Source organism: Moschus berezovskii, chromosome 19 (genome assembly GCF_049115385.1).
Source record: "Moschus berezovskii isolate FMDL1 chromosome 19, NW_MosBer_1.0, whole genome shotgun sequence".
Lineage (NCBI taxonomy): Eukaryota > Metazoa > Chordata > Mammalia > Artiodactyla > Moschidae > Moschus > Moschus berezovskii.
Window position 1 is genome coordinate 9,352,184 of NC_142478.1, and position 16,414 is coordinate 9,368,597.

General features: G+C 40.7%; 1 protein-coding gene across 5 annotated transcripts in view; it reads left to right on the forward strand.

Annotated features, from left to right (window-relative positions):
- Positions 1–16,414, forward strand: part of SH3D19 (SH3 domain containing 19) — a 210,245-nt gene that overhangs the window by 126,287 nt on the left and 67,544 nt on the right. For all 5 annotated transcript variants that reach the window (XM_055405613.2, XM_055405617.2, XM_055405618.2 and 2 more), the window contains exon 3: positions 7,055–7,095. In XM_055405613.2, the coding sequence (XP_055261588.2) occupies positions 7,055–7,095 (41 nt within the window). The remainder of the gene's footprint in view (positions 1–7,054; positions 7,096–16,414) is intronic.

Here is a 16,414-nt window from a genome sequence, read left to right on the forward strand (position 1 = left end):
GGCTCATAGCTTCATTGAGTTATGCAAGCCCCTTTGCCACGGCAAGACAGTTGTTTGTGAAGGGGAGGCCTGGCATGCTGCAGTCCATGGGGTCACAAAGCGTCATACACGACTGGGTGGCTGAACAACAACAGAGACATTTGAGGCTGTCACAAGTGTTGGGGATAGGGGACCATATGTTTTTAGCTTCTATCGGGTATAGGTCAGGAATGCTGCTAATCCTTCTGTTACACACAGGATAACCCCCACCCCTGCCCCTTTAACAAATGTCGATGGTACCGAAGTTGAGAAAACTTGCACTAGTCCTATTCAAGCATCAGCTCTGTGTCTTCCTCATAGCTCCCAAAGCTAAATTTAGACACCCCTCTTCTGAGCTCCCATAATACCTTGCCTAACATTTTTTTGGTCACGTTCTGTTTATATCTTTCATTTGTTGATCTTGCCAAAAAGACTGCATATTTCTTGAGCGAAGAGATTATGTTTTATCAACATTAGTATCCCCAGTTTGTGGCAGAATGCCAGGTACATAGCTAGAGCTTCATAAATTAATAAACATACTTTTGAATAAGGCACCCCAGACTACTCCAGTGTCTTTCTGGCCCTTTCAGAAATCTAGTCTTGCTCATTTTTATCTTCTTTTTCCTAAATCTACTCATTACTTATCTTTTAAAATATTAACATGTCAATTTTATCATCCATAAAAATTTAGATCTTTCCACAATTCAGGACATATAATACCAGCATTCCAAGATTTATTCATGAACTCTTAAAAAGTCAGGCATGCCATAAACATCATGGCTGGTGCATACAGAGTAGCTGTAGTCAACAATGTTTATTCTAGGGAGATGTCCCAAACAAATTCCTACTTGTTTTTTGAAACAATTTGCTGTCATATCCCTGACCATGTATTCTTAGTGTTTAACCTGACTGGTCATGCTGGCATCAACAATTCCCTCTAGCATGTTCCCACATCCTTCAGCATGGCATCAGCATTCCAAATCCTTGTTCTCTCTTACCGTGGCTTCTTCTTAAGCTGTGCTTAGATCATACTCAGCTGTCTCTTCACTCCTGCTTTCCTTCTTACATTTTTCAGGCTCAGTCAAGATACATGTCATATGTTGGACGCCACAACTGAGTGATATATACCTTCTCTGCATTCATAGCACTTTGTGCTTACCCCCTGTGTACTGTGAATAGAAAAGCACCTCTGATATTTGTCTTTCTCACCAAGGTCAGAGTCTGTGCTTTCAAGGCATGCCTGGTGCCTGATACATATTATACATGTAATAAATATTGGATGTACGAGCGAATAGATGGGACAGAATACCTCTTTCAACCTGTAAAAATCACACCAATCTGGTTAAACCTTTCTATTGGGAGGTGGAGATGAATCCATCCGAATGTTGAGAGCCTTCAGAGAAGATGTTACCATGAGATAAAGTTTATATTCAGTGGCAGCTTTGTCAAGTTGACTAGAGGCCTGTACCTCTGGATCACAGTAACTTGACTCCTTGTTAAGCTGATGTCTTTATTGACTGGTACTTTAATAATAAGCCCATGACATGTATTGAGGATTTTCATAAAGAATGCATTTTTAGAGATATTTTCAGTTACCTCTGAAGACAGAGCAGCTCCAAAAACCTGTGTGGTGATGATGATGGCACCTGCAGTCATCATTCTCATTTGTTTACCAAACAGACCAAATCCAGCAGCTCCTGGATTTGTGGAAACGGTTTTTTCCTTAGTAAAGCCAGGGGGAGAGGGATGGATTTAAACTTAGGAACAAACGGTTACTTTGAAGGTTGTGTAAATATATTTTAGAATCTGTTTTACTGTTATATTAATAAATAAAATGTGACCCCAAATAAGGAGAGGTTGGGTTTTCTTAGGTGAGATTAAGAATGACCATTGTTTGTTGTTGTTGACAACATTACAACATCATACCTAGCAACTTTTATTTTGTTCTTTCCTGTCTACAGAATCTGTATGAAATCTGGGTGGCAGTCTTTATACATAGGAGTCATTTGCCTACATATTGAACTTTGTGGAATATTCAGAAACTTTTACCCACCCAAGCCTGAATTAGAGACGTGTGGACTCTAATCAGACTGCAGTGAGTTCACATCTGGCTCTGTCACTTTCCCTCATACTGGGGCTTCTCTGATAGCCCAGTTGGTAAAGAATCTGCCTGCAATGCAGGAGACTCCGGTTTGATTCCTGGGTTGGGAAGGTCCACTGGAGAAGGGAAAGGCTACCCACTCCAGTATTCTGGCCTGGAAAATCCCATGGACTGGATAGTCCATGGGGTTGCAAAGAGTTGAACACGACTGAACGACTTTCACTTTTTGTCACTCTCCAGCTGTGTGACGGAAGCCCTAACCTCTAAGCCTGTATACCCCTCATTTTCAAAATTATGTTTGGTACACATGATAATAAGCTATTCTCATCATTATATTCATCACTGGAATCTCATTTCATTATGCTGAGAAACTCATTTTTAAAATGCAATTTTCTTTCTTAAAAGCACCTTCTTAACCACTAAGCAAGGTTCTGTGCAAAAGCAGCAGGAGACAGTGATCCTACAGCACAGGCCGAGAGGGGCTTTTGGGGGGAAGTGGGAAGAAAAGATGGAAGGGGACCCCCAGAGTCCTGGAGGAAGAGAAATCCAAAGCAGCAGTCAGGCCTGAGACAGTTCTCTCTTGACCCAAACTTTTGGTTCTCCTCCTCAGGATCCAAAAGCCATTTCCCCAACCCTTCATTTTCCTCTAGAAGATTCCATGATTCTCAAACACTAGACTGGGTTATCCACTGCCCTGACAGCAAGGACTCCTGGTAATAGGGCAGCAGTGCTTGAAAAGCAGAAGGCAAAAGATCTGGGTCAGCTCTGCCAGGGGCCAGGACATGGGCTTATAAAATTAAAATGGAGTGAAGATGCACTTCTGCAGTCCTATGTTTTGTCATGGAGGAGTTGGTCTGGTCTCAGGTTCTGTCTGAACAGCAGAAATCAGAGGAGAGCAAAGTAAGCCTCGAGGAAAAAAATCTCTTAAAAACATAAACTGTTAGGCCTACTCTCTATAGGCTATCAGACCCCAAAGTGAAAACTTGTCAAGGTTTATATGTGTTGTCAGATGTTTTGTGATGCCCCCAAAGATTATGAACAAACGAATCATGCTCATAGCGACTTCTATTTAATGAACACACACTTCATTCCAGGCATTGTATCAAATGCTTCCATACTGCAGTCCCCAACCTTTCTGGCACCAGTAATCAAGTTTTGTGGAAGACAGTTTTTCCACGGGCCCGGGGCAGGTGAGGGTGGGGTGGGGTGGTTTGGGGTTATTCTAGCATATTACATTTATTGCACACCTTATTTCTATTATTATTACATCAGCTCCACCTCAGATCATTGGACACTACATCCTGGAGGTTGGAGTCTACTGCTTTAATGGTTTCTCCCTCTTACTCTTCACAGCAACCTCGTGAGGGAGTTATCTATGCTTTTATATGTGAGGATATAAGGTTCCTTGGAGAAGCTAAGAAATTTAATCTGCACAAAGTTGCACCAGCTGGCAAGCAGAGGTGCTGGAAGTGAATATGGGCAGTTGGATCCACAACAGGTTCTGCTGTCCCCTTCTTTAATCAGAGGTCAGGTGACCACACCTGCCACTCCGTGGTGGCTCTCCTACCATTGTTCCCCGCTGGGACAGGAGCCTGAATTGTGCTGAGCAGAATTCCCATAAGGTCTTCTTTTAAGACTATGGAGTGGTACCTTCACCTGTAGCCTGGACTCTGCAGAAAGGTGGAGATAAGGGGGCATCTGCAAAACCACGGGTTTTTGAAACACAGCAACATTTGAGGTACAGAAATTGTATGCACCGCACAGCCTGGAGGCTACTCCAGCATCTCCCAAAACTGATTCCCATAGACCTGCATTTGACCACAGGCCTTCATTTTTATTCTCTCTTCCACAGAACCTGTCAACCACTAAAGCTGAACTTTAGACCAGAAATAAGATGTTGGTTGGTTTCTCAGTTCAGTTCAGTTCAGTCGCTCAGTCGTGTCCGACTCTTTGTGACCCCATGAATCACAGCATGCCAGGCCTCCCTGTCCATCACCAACTCCCGGGGTTGACCCAAACTCATGTCCATCCAGTCGGTGATGCCATCCAGCCATCTCATTCTCTGTCATCCCCTTCTCCTCCTGCCCCCAATCCCTCCAGCCTAAACATGATGCTGCAAGTCTTGAGAATTGTAGAACCTGAGCTAATCTCAGTCAAAATTTGATTTTGTAACAAGGTTTCTAGCGCCCCCTCCCTCCACCCCCACAACAGCTTGTGGGATCTTAGTTCCCCAACCAGGGATTGAACCCTCACCCTTGCTAGTAAAAGCGCAGTCTGAAGGACTGGACCACCAGGGAATTCCTGACACACATTTTAATTTAAATGTTAACATACAGAAAAATACACGAAGTATACAGCTCCATGAATTATCACTTCCACTCAGCACTCTAGAGGCTACCCTAACAAACTGGGTGACTTAGGATGACAGAAGTGCGCTGTCTCACAGTTCTGGAGTCGAGGAGACTGACGTCCAGCCTGTCAGAGGGGCCATTCTTCCCCTGAGAGCCACAGGGGAGCCCTCCCTCGCCTCTTCCTAGCTTCTGGGGGTCTATGGCGTCTTCCGCATTCCTCAGCTGGCAGCGGCTTCCCATCCCCCTGCCTCCGTGTCCCGCAGCACTTCCCTGTATGCCTCTGTCTTCACATGGGCTGCCTGTAAGGACACCAGTTACAGTGGAATCAGGGGCCCGTCTCACTCTAGGACAGCCTCACCTTGACTATAGTAATGACATCTGTACTGACCTTATTTCCAAATAAGGTTACTCTCTGAGGTACTAGGGATTCAGAATTCAACATATTTTTTGGTCGGTGGGGGGGAGGAACAGTTAAACCCTAACACCCCTACCATGTTACACCCCAGTCAATATGCCTTTCTCCTTCACATAGATAACAAAGTGTCATAACATCCTATAAAATCAGTGGTATTAAATAAGGAGATTACTACATGCAGACATTTGATTATATCCATTATACCCTGCCTGGACACATACATGAAACTTTGACATTTTTGGCCCTGCTTCTAAGTACTGATTCTGATACTTTTAATTTCTGTATCTAAGTCAACATGATGTTAACATGCAGTCTCTCCAGTTTTGCACCAAGAAGTTTCTTCTCAAAACTTCAGTCAACCTACTTGTATTTTAGTGCTGTTATTAATATCACTTCTACGTCACTGTTTATCAATCTATTTTTCAAGTAGCTTTTTACAGAAAGTCTTCAGGAACCTTCTTTTTTAAAAATAAATATTGCTGAAAATACTAAACTTTTAATTACGGTCCTCCCATCATGATATTGGAGACCTCCTGGAGTGTTTTATTTTTCTTCCTTCTCTGGTATAATAGTATATGCTTAAAAGTATTCCTCCCATAAACTGAACTGATATATCATTGTATCTTCTTGAAGTTTTATCTTATCTACATAGCAAGGGGATTTATATAGATTACTACAGGCATAAACTTTAAAAGAGCACAAACTGGAAAATAAGTATAATTTTTTTAAAAAGCATTAAAAAAAAAACAAGGAATTTTTAAACAAGTATTTTTTCTTGAATCGTATCATTATAATTTCATGGTTGTATATTTTTTCTAAATGATTCCAAACACAGTCCAGCTGGTTTGAATAAAGACAAGAAACAAATGAACAAGCAACCTTACCAAACTAGTATTAATAGTATTACCCTTTGCAGCTAGATGGTTTTGGCCAGTAAGATGAGGCTCACAAGATTTCTGTGACTCAGCCAAGATCACGTAGTCAGGGGCAGCCAGGACCAACCAGCTACTGAACAAAATCCAGAGCAAGCAGAAGACTTTTCTTTTTAGGTAGTGATGTTTGTAATTCTAATCTTAGGAAGAAATGCTGTTGGTCTTTAGGTCAATAAAAAAGTAAAGGTGAAAGTGTCAGTCACTCAGTTGTGTCTCTAGCTCTCCAGGCTCCTCTGTCCACGGAATCCTCCAGGCAAGAATACTGGAGTGGGTAGCCATTTACTTCTCCAGGGGATCTTCTCGACCCTGGGATCAAACCTAGGTCTTCTACATTGTAGGCGGATTCTTTACCATCTGAGCCAAGGCAAATTGACTATAAAAATGATCTATTTTGATGTGATGTAGAAGACAGGAATTCTAATGTCAAAACACAAAAGACATATAGCAGGTCAAAATTCTTTCGGGCACCATGTAATTACTGCCTGACTTTAAGCTGTGTCCAGAGTTTTACTGGAAGATTCACTATGCAGAAGTATGAAAACCATTTTAAGGGCTTCTCCGTAGTGGAGAAGAATCTGCCTGCCAGTGCAGGAACACAGGTTTGATCCCTGGTCCAGGAAGATTCCACATGCCTCTGAGCAACTTAACCCATGCGCCACAAGTACTGAGCCTGTGTGCTGCAGCTACTGAAGCACACCTAGAGCCTGTGCTCCGCAGAGGCTAGAGAAACCTGTGCGCCACAACGAAGAGTGGCCGCCGCTTGCTGCAACTAGAAAAAGCCTGCGCGAAGCATCAAAGACCCAACGAAACCAGAAATGAAAATAAATAAAATTATTTTCAAAAATTTAAAAAAAAAACAGTTTTAAGACAAAATTTTACTTCTACCAGCCTCCTCAGTTCTCATAAAGCATTTTAAATAGCAGAGGCAATTTTTTTTTTTTTTTTTTTGGTTGTATTGCAAGGCATTCAGGATCTTAGTAACCTGACCAGGGATCGAAACGTGCCCCCTGCAGTAGAAGTGCGGATTCTTAACTAGCACTGCCAAAGAAGTCCCTCAAAGGCAATTTTTAAAGTTTTTTAATTTGTGTTTTATAAATATGATAGTCCAGTAACTAATATATCAAACTGGCTGCTTGCAGCTATTTGCATCCCAGAAATGATCTGGCATTATAAATGATTCTGCTTTAAAAAGATTAATGAATGAATGTGTAATAACTTTTTTTCTTTCTTTTTCTAGCCAAGGACCCTTGTCATCAATTAGAGCAGTAATCAAGAGATGTAAGTTTATTTTTCCTGCTCTGTATTTTCCTCTGAAATAATTTTAAATGATGATTTAGATTTTCAGCAAATGATTGTATTTGATGAATCTTACAAAGAATCTGACAACAGTAGCTTCTCCTAAGGAGTAATAAACCATTTCAGACAAGCAACTAGGATTTCAAGATTATTTTCAACTTTCATTTGTTTATAAACCAGTTCCTGAGAACAGTATTTTTCTTTTAGAGAAAGCACCTGTTATTAACAAATGTATTATCTAGTCAATTTTAATGATCTAATATAAATTGTAACTATTTTCCATAGGTAGAGACATCTGATGGGTTTCAAAAATATCAGATCCTGTACTTTTTTACTGATTTACTTCCATGCTATTTTTATTTAACTCTGTAAACGTTTATGGAGTTCAGCTTACACTTACACATACACGATAGAAGTACTGTAACAGAACTCTCTCTAAAATGGTGCGTTCATACTTCCTGACTTTACTCCTTGGTTAAAGCTTTAAAATTTGCTGTTGGTACAAGAGTTCAACATTCTTTTTAATAAAAGGCTTTGCAAGCATCCCTTTTCCAAATAGAACATGGATGATATGTGCACAGTCGCTCAGTCTTATCCAACTCTTTGAGATCTCATGGACTGTAGCCCGCCAGGCTCCTCTGTCCGTGGGATGTCCCAGGCAAGAATACTGAAGTGGGTTGCCATTTCCTTCTCCAGGGAATCTTCCTGACCCAGGGACTGAACCCATATCTCGCGTCTCCTGCATTGGCAGGCAGATTCTTTACCACTGCACCACCTGAATTAACTGTTATTTAAAAAAAAAAATAAAGATAAGAAAGGGATATTAAATGTTCTTTGCATTATTTGAGCTGAGGTCACCACCCTGAGGAGAAGTATCCTGTTTTTAAAAATGTAACTTATAATATTTAGTATGAATTTATGATACCCACAGGTGTGAAAAGCATGCATTTGAACCATTGCAGTGAACACTTTGTCAGGCGACAACACAGAAAAGTATTCCACATTTCCCATATTTAATTTTTTGATGATAGTCATGAATTATAAAGGTGTGGGAATGCCACAGTGGATGTTGGTGGGAATTCCTATATAAAATGAAAAGTTTATAATAGCTGTACATGCCTTAGAGCCCTTGGGGAAAGTGGGGGAGATGGGGCAGGAAAGGAATCTAGAAAGAAAACTAGGATTTCGAAATTAGGTAAGAGTTTCTTGCTAAAGGTATAATTTGGGATAATTAAGGTTATATGTGTGTAAGCAAAACCCTGGAAGTAGCTCCATATTTAGGAAGGTAGTGTTGACAATCAATAGAAAATGTGGGAGAAAAAATGAAACAAAAAACCAAGAAATAGAGAAGGTGAAAAAGACAGACTCTTGTGAAATATTGGTATCTGAGATCAAGCCATGCCTTTAAGGTTCTGTAGAGCCAGAGAGATGTGACCTTCTCTCACAGGAGTCTCATCTGCCAACTCCTACCTATGTTCTCTGACTTCGTACCTTGGCTCCCTGTTGGATTTCAAGACCTCTTTTGGGGGGGGATTTGTAATCCATACCTGATTTCCTATAGATCCTCCAGGATGGACCTTGCTTACCCTGAGGCCTCTGTACCATGCAAGGCTTAGGAGAGGTCGGCTAAGGGGGAGGGGGCCAAAAAGAGCTGAAAAAGAAGGATGCCAGTAATAGACAAACTTGGAGACAGATGGATGTTAGTGGCCAAGGGAGGAGAGGTTTTCAAAGAGAACAAGTGAAAACCGCAGACAGCTCTTACTGCTGCAGCAGGTGAGGTGACGGGCGGTGAGACTAGCGTGTGTGTGGTGGTCAAGAGGTCAGTAGTGAACTTTGAGTAGATAGATTTGGGAGAATATTGAAGCTGGAAGCCGCACTTCAACAGTGAGTGGAGCATGTGAAGTAGAAAGAGAAGGAGAAGGATGGCGGGTCAAGCAGAGAGATTTGTGCACACGTATAGACTGTTTAGAAAGAAGAAGCTTGGAGATGTTTGTAGGCCCCGAGGAAAGAGCCAGTGGGGAGACCACACTTTAGAGGAGAAGGATGGAGGGGAAGAGATGAAACAGGGCCCCAGAGGAGAGGGAAGGAGGGAGAAGATAAAACATAGGGAAATGCCTGCTTTAAGATGTCTTTAAAAAAAAATAATACCCAGGTGTCATTTAATGTAGCACTCAGTTTGTATACACTAAAAAACTATGTGTTGGTTATATTTATTTTTGATGTTCAGGCGAGAAGGGAAAACAGATCCTTGGGTGCTGCCATATAAAATAGACTGCAAAATAACTGTTGTTCCCGCTCCATTTCCCCTTTTTGTCCATTATATATGAAAAAGGTGTGAGCAAATTTTATCTTTGTTGTTGTTCAGTTACTAAGTCATGTCTGACTCTTTGTAACCCCTGTGGATGGCAGCACGCCAAGATCCTCAGTCCTCTACTGTCTCCCCGAGCTTGCTGATTCATTGATTCGGTGATGCTATCTAACCATCTCATCCTCTGTTGCCCTCTTCTCCTTTTACCTCCAATCTTTCCCAGCATCAGGGTCTTTTCCAATGAGTCGACTCTTCACACCAGGTAGCCAAAGTATTGGAATGGAGCTTCAGCTTCAGTATCAGTCCTTCCAAAGAACATTCAGGGTTTATTTCCTTTAGGATTGACTGGTTTGATCTCCTTGCAGTTGAAGGGATTCTTCAGAGTCTTCTCCAGCACCACAGTTCAAAAGCATCAATTCTTCAGCAATCAGCCTTCTTTATGGTTCAGCTCTCTCACATCCATACACGACTATTAGAAAAACCATAGCTTTACCATACGAACCCTTGTCGGCAAAGTGATATCTCTGCTTTTTAATATGCTGTCTATTTTTGTCTTAGCTTTTCTTCCAAGGAATAAGTGTCTTTTATTTCATGGCTGGAATCACCATCTGGAGCCCAAGAAAATAAAATCTGCCACTGCTTCCACTTTTTCCTCTTCTATTTGCCATGAAGTGATGAAATGGAATGCCATGATCTTAATTTTTTAAGTGCTGAGTTTTTTATTTTTTCTTCAATATCAGTCCTTCCAATGAACCCACAGGACTGATTTGCTTTAGGATGGACTGGTTGGATCTCCTTGCACTCCAAGAGACTCGCAAGGGTCTTCTCCAACACCATGATTCAAAAGCATCAATTCTTCGGTGCTCAGCTTTCTTTATAGTCCAACTCTCACGTCCATACTTGACCACTGGAAAAACCTTGACTAGAAGGACCTTTGCTGGCAAAGAAATGTCTCTGCTTTGTAATATGCTGTCTAGGTTGGTCATAACTTTCCTTCCAAGGAGTAGGCGTGTTTTAATTTCATGGCTGCAGTCACCATCTGCAGTGATTTTGGAGCCCCGAAAAATAAAGTCAGCCACTGTTTCCACTGTTTTCCCATCTATTTTCCAAGAAGTGATGGGACCAGATGCCATAATCTTAGTTTTCTGAATGTTAAGGTTTAAGCCAACTTTTTCACTCTCCTCTTTCTCTTTCATCAAGAAGCTCTTTAGTTCTTCTTCACTTTCTTCCATAAGGGTGATGTCATCTTCATATCTGAGGTTATTGATATTTCTCCTAGCAGTCTTGATTCCAGCTTGTGCTTCTTCCAACCCACTGTTTCTCATGATGTACTCTGTATATAAGTTAAATAAGCAGGGTGACAATATACAGCCTTGATGTACTCCTTTTCCTATTTGGAACCAGTCTGTTCTTCCATGTCCAGTTCTAACTGTTGCTTCCTGACCTGTATACAGATTTCTCAAGAGTCAGGTCAGGTGGTCTGGTATTCCCATCTCTTTAAGAATTTTCCAGAGTTTATTGTGATCCACACAGTAAAATGGTTTGGCATAGTCAATGAGGCAGAAATAGATGTTTTTCTGGAACTCTCTTGCTTTTTCAGTGTACCATTCTTCTAGATTCTGTATATATGTGTTAGAATATATTTATCTTTCTCTTTCTGACTCACTTCATTCTGTATAATAGGTTCTAGGTTCATACACCTCATTAGAACTGACTCAAATGTGTTCCTTTTTATGGCTGAGTAATATTCCATTGTGTATATGTACCACAACTTCTTTATCCATTCATCTGTCGATGGACTCTATGCTGCTTCCATGTTCTAGCTATTAAATAGTGCTGCAGTGAACAATGGGAAACATCTGTCTTTTTCAATGTTGGTTTCCTCAAAATTCTTTTTTTTTTTTAATTTTCAAAATTTTTTATTAGAAAACTGAAATTTACAATGTGTTTATATCACTCACTGAGTACATGGCATTTAAAAAACAACATCATTACAGAATGATAACAAAAATACAAGGCCTTAAAACCTACGGGATATGGAAAACATTATCCACTGAGGCCTTAAATGTAGTAGATTTTACAGAAAAAGGAAAAGCAATGAGTATACAAGTATACAGCCAGTTTAAGAAGTTAGCAAAATAGAATAATCATAAAGAAAAGAAAGCAACTAATACATACCAGGTATTAATGCAATAAAAATACAGATAAAATTGAGAGGCTCAACAGAGTCAAAGCTGCCTTAAAAAGCTTCTCTAAAAAGGGAAACATCAGGTAACAATAATCAGCAAGAAAAATCTTGCAAATAAACAGTACTCAAAATGGGAATTACTCATAGAAGCATTAAGAATATAAATAATAGAAACAACTTTATGCCTATACATTTGAAGATTAGTTGTCTCATATACAGGGTTATCATTACCATCTTTCTAAATTCCATATATATGCATTAGTATACTGTATTGGTGTTTTTCTATCTGGCTATTTCACTCTGTATAATAGGCTCCAGTTTCATCCACCTCATTAGAACTGATTCAAATGTATTCTTTTTAATGGCTGAGTAATACTCCATTGTGTATATGTACTATAGCTTTCTTATCCATTCGTCTTCAGGTGGACATCTAGGTTGCTTCCATGTACTCGCTATTATAAACAGTGCTGCGATGAACGTTGGAGTACATGTGTCTCTTTCAATTCTGGTTTCTTCAGTGTGTATGCCCAGCAGTGGGATTGCTGGGTCGTATGGCAGTTCTATTTCCAGTTTTTTAAGGAATCTCCACTCTGTTCTCCATAGTGGCTGTACTAGTTTGCATTCCCACCAACAGTGTAAGAGGGTTCCTTTTTAAGTGCTGAACTTTAAGCCAGCTTTTTCACTTTCCTCATTCACCCTCATCAAGAGGCTCTTTAGTTCTTCTTTGCTTTCTGCCATTAGGGTGGTTTTATCTGCATATCTGAAGTTGATATTTCTCCCAGTAGTCATGATTCCAGCGTGTGATTGATTCATCCCGTCATCTCACATGATATACTCTATACAGCCTTCACATACTCCTTTCTCCATTTTGAACCAGTCATTCCATATTCAGTTCTGTCTGTTGCTTCTTGACCTGCATACAGGTTTCTCAGAAGGCAGGAAAAGTGGTCTGACCCTCCCATCTCTTTAAGAATTTTCCACACTCGTTGTGATCCACAGTCAAAGGCTTTAGCATTGTCAATGAAACAGAAGTAGGTGTTTTCTGGAACTCTCTTGCTTTCTCCATGATCCAGTGACTGTTGACAGTTTGTTTTCTGGTTCCTCTGCCTCTTTGAAACCCAGCTTGTACATCTGGAAGTTCTCAGTCCACATAATGTTGAAGGCTAGCTTGAAAGATTTGGAGTATAACCTTGCTTGCATGTGAAATGAGCACAGTTGCACAGTAGTTTGAGCATTCTTTGGCATTGCCTTTCTTTGGAATTGGAATAAAACTGATCTTTTCCAATCTTGTGGCCTCTGCTGAGTTTTCCAAATTTACTGGCATATTGAGTGCAGCACTTTAACAGCATCATCTTTTTGGATTTTAAGTAGCTCAGCTGAATTCCATCATCTCCACTAGCTTTGTTCATAGTAATGCTTCCTAAGGCCCACTTCACTTGACACTTCAAGATATCCAGTCTAAGGGAGTGACCACGCCATTGTGCTTACCCTGATCGTTAAGATCTTTCTTGTACAGTTCTGTGTATTCTTGTCACCTCTTCTTCATCTTTTCTGCTTGTCTTAGGTCATCACTATCTCTGTCCTTTATCGTTCCCATCCTTGCATGAAGTGTTCCCTTGATATCTTCAATTTTCTTGATATCTTCAATTTTCTTCCCATTCTGTTGTTTTCCTCTGATTCTTTGCATTGTTAAGAATCTTTGATAAGACAGCTTTCTTATCTCTCCATGTTATTCTCTGGAACTCCACGTTCAGTTGGGTATATCTTCCCGTTTATCTCTTTTTCAGTCCTGTGACCACTGCTGAGTTTCCAAATTTGCTGGCATATTGAGTGTATCACTTTCACAACATCATCTTTTGTGATGTTAAATAGCTCAGCTGGAATTCCATCACCTCCACTAACTTTGTTCTTACTGATGCTTCTGAAGGGCCTCTTGACTTCTTCGCACTCTAGGATGTCTGGCTCTAGGTGAGTGATCACACCATTATGGTTATCTGGGTCATTAGGATCTTTTTTGTATAGATCTTCTGTGTATTCTTGCCACCTCTTAATATCGTCTGCTTCTTTTAGGTCCATACTGTTTCTTTCCTTTATTGTGCCCACCTTTGTATCAAATGTTCCCTTGGCATCTCTAATTTTCTTGAAGAGATTTCTAGTCTTTCCCATTTTATTGTTTTCCTCTATTTTCTTTTCATTGATCACTGAGGAGGGCTTACCTGTCCTTCCTATTCTTTGGAACTCTGCATTCAAATGGGTATTTCTTTCCTTTTCTCCTTTGCTTTTCACTTCTCTTCTTTTCTCAGCTGTTTGTAAGGCCTCCTCAGACAACTGTTTTACTTTTTGCATTTATTTTTCCTGGGGATGGTCTTAATCACTGCCTCCTGTACAATGTCACGAACCTACATCCATAATTCTTCAGGCACTCTATCAGATCTAATCCTTTGACTATTTGTTACTTCTGCTTAAATTGAAGAAAGTAGGGAAAACCACTAGACCATTCAGATATGACCTAAATCAAATCCCTTATGATTATACAGTGGAAGTGAGAAATAGATTTAAGGGACTATATCTGATAGATAGAGTGCCTGATGAACTATGGACGGAGGTTCATGACATTGTACAGGAGACAGGAACCAAGACCATCCCCATGGAAAAGAAATGCAAAAAAGCAAAATGGCTGTCTGAGGAGGCCTTACAAATAGCTGTGAAAAGAAGAGAAGTGAAAAGCAAAGGAGAAAAGGAAAGATATAAGCATCTGAATGCAGAGTTCCAAAGAATAGCAAGGAGAGATAAGAAAGCCTTCCTCAGCGATCAATGCAAAGAAATAGAGGAAAACAACAGAATAGGAAAGACTAGAGATCTCTTCAAGAAAATGAGAGATACCAAGGGAACATTTCATGCAAAGATGGGCTCGATAAAGGACAGAAATGGTATGGACCTAACAGAAGCAGAAGATATTAAGAAGAGGTGGCAAGAATACACAGAAGAACTGTACAAAAAAGATCTTCACGACCAAGATAATAATGATGGTGTGATCACTCACCTAGAGCCGGACATCTTGGAATGTGAAGTCAAGTGGGCCTTAGAAAGCATCACTATGAACAAAGCCAGTGGAGGTGATGGAATTCCAGTTGAGCTATTTCAAATCCTGAAAGATGATGCTGTGAAAGTGCTGCATTCAATATGCCAGCAAATTTGGAAAACTCAGCAGTGGCCACCGGACTGGAAAGGGTCACTTTTCATTCCAATCCCAAAGAAGGGCAATGCCAAAGAATGCTCAAACTACTGCACAGTTGCACTCATCTCACACACTAGTAAAGTAATGCTCAAAATTCTCCAACCAGGCTTCAACAGTACATGAACTATGAACTTCCAGATGTTCAAACTGGTTTTAGAAAAGGCAGAGGAACCAGAGATCAAATTAGCAACGTCCACTGGATCATGGAAAAAGCAAGAGAGTTCCAGAAAAACATCTATTTCTGCTTTATTGACTATGCCAAAGCCTTTGACTGTGTGGATCAGAATAAACTGTGGAAAATTCTGAAAGATATGGGAATACCAGACCACCTGACCTGCCTCTTGAGAAACCTGTATGCAGGTCAGGAAGCAACAGTTAGAACTGGACATGGAGCAACAGTCTGGTTCCAAATAGGAAAAGGAGTACGTCAAGGTTATATCTTGTCACCCTGTTTATTTAACTTATATGCAGAGTACATCATGAGGAACGCTGGGCTGGAAGAAGCACAAGCTGGAATCAAGATTTCTGGGAGAAATATCAATAACCTCAGATATGCAGATGACACCACCAATTATGGCAGAAAGTGAAGAGGAACTCAAAAGCCTCTTGATGAAAGTGAAAGAAGAGTGAAAAAGTTGGCTTGAAGCTCAACATTCAGAAAACTAAAATCATGGCATCTGGTCCCATCACGTCATGGGAAATAGATGGGGAAACAGTGGAAACAGTGTCAGATTTTATTTTTGGGGGCTCCAAAATCACTGCGGATGCTGATTTCAGCCATAAAATTAAAAGACGCTTACTCCTTGGAAGGAAAGTTATGACCAACCTAGACAGCATATTAAAAAGCAGAGACATTACTTTGCCAACCAAGGTTCGTGTAGTCAAGGCTATGGTTTTTCCCGTGGTCATGTATGAATGTGAGAGTTGGACTGTGAAGAAAGTCGATCGCCAAGGAATTGATGCTTTTGAACTGTGGTGTTAGAGAAGACTCTTGAGAGTCCCTTGGACTGCAAGGAGATCCAACCAGTCCATTCTAAAGGAGATCAATCCTGGGTGTTCATTGGAAGGACTGATGCTAAAGCTGAAACTCCAATACTTTGGCCACCTCATGCAAGGAGTTGACTCATTGGAAAAGACTCTGATGCTGGGAGGGATTGGGGGCGGGAGGAGAAGGGGATGACAGAGAATGAGATGGCTGGATGGCATCACCGACTCGATGGACATGAGTTTGAGTGAACTCCGGGAGTTGGTGATGGACAGGGAGGCCTGGCATGCTGTGATTCATGGGGTCACAAAGAGTCGGACACGACTGAGCGACTGAACTGAACTGAACTGTATAATCGTAAGGTATTTGATTTAGGTCATACCTGAATGGTCTAGTGGTTTTCCCTACTTTCTTCAATTTAAGTCTGAATTTGGCAATAAAGAGTTCATGATCTGAGCCACGGTCAGCTCCCAGGCTTGTTTTGGCTGATTGTATAGAGTTTCTCCATCTTCAACTGCAAAGAATATAATGAGTCTGATTTCAACATTGACCATATGGTGATGTCCATGTGTAGAGTCGTCT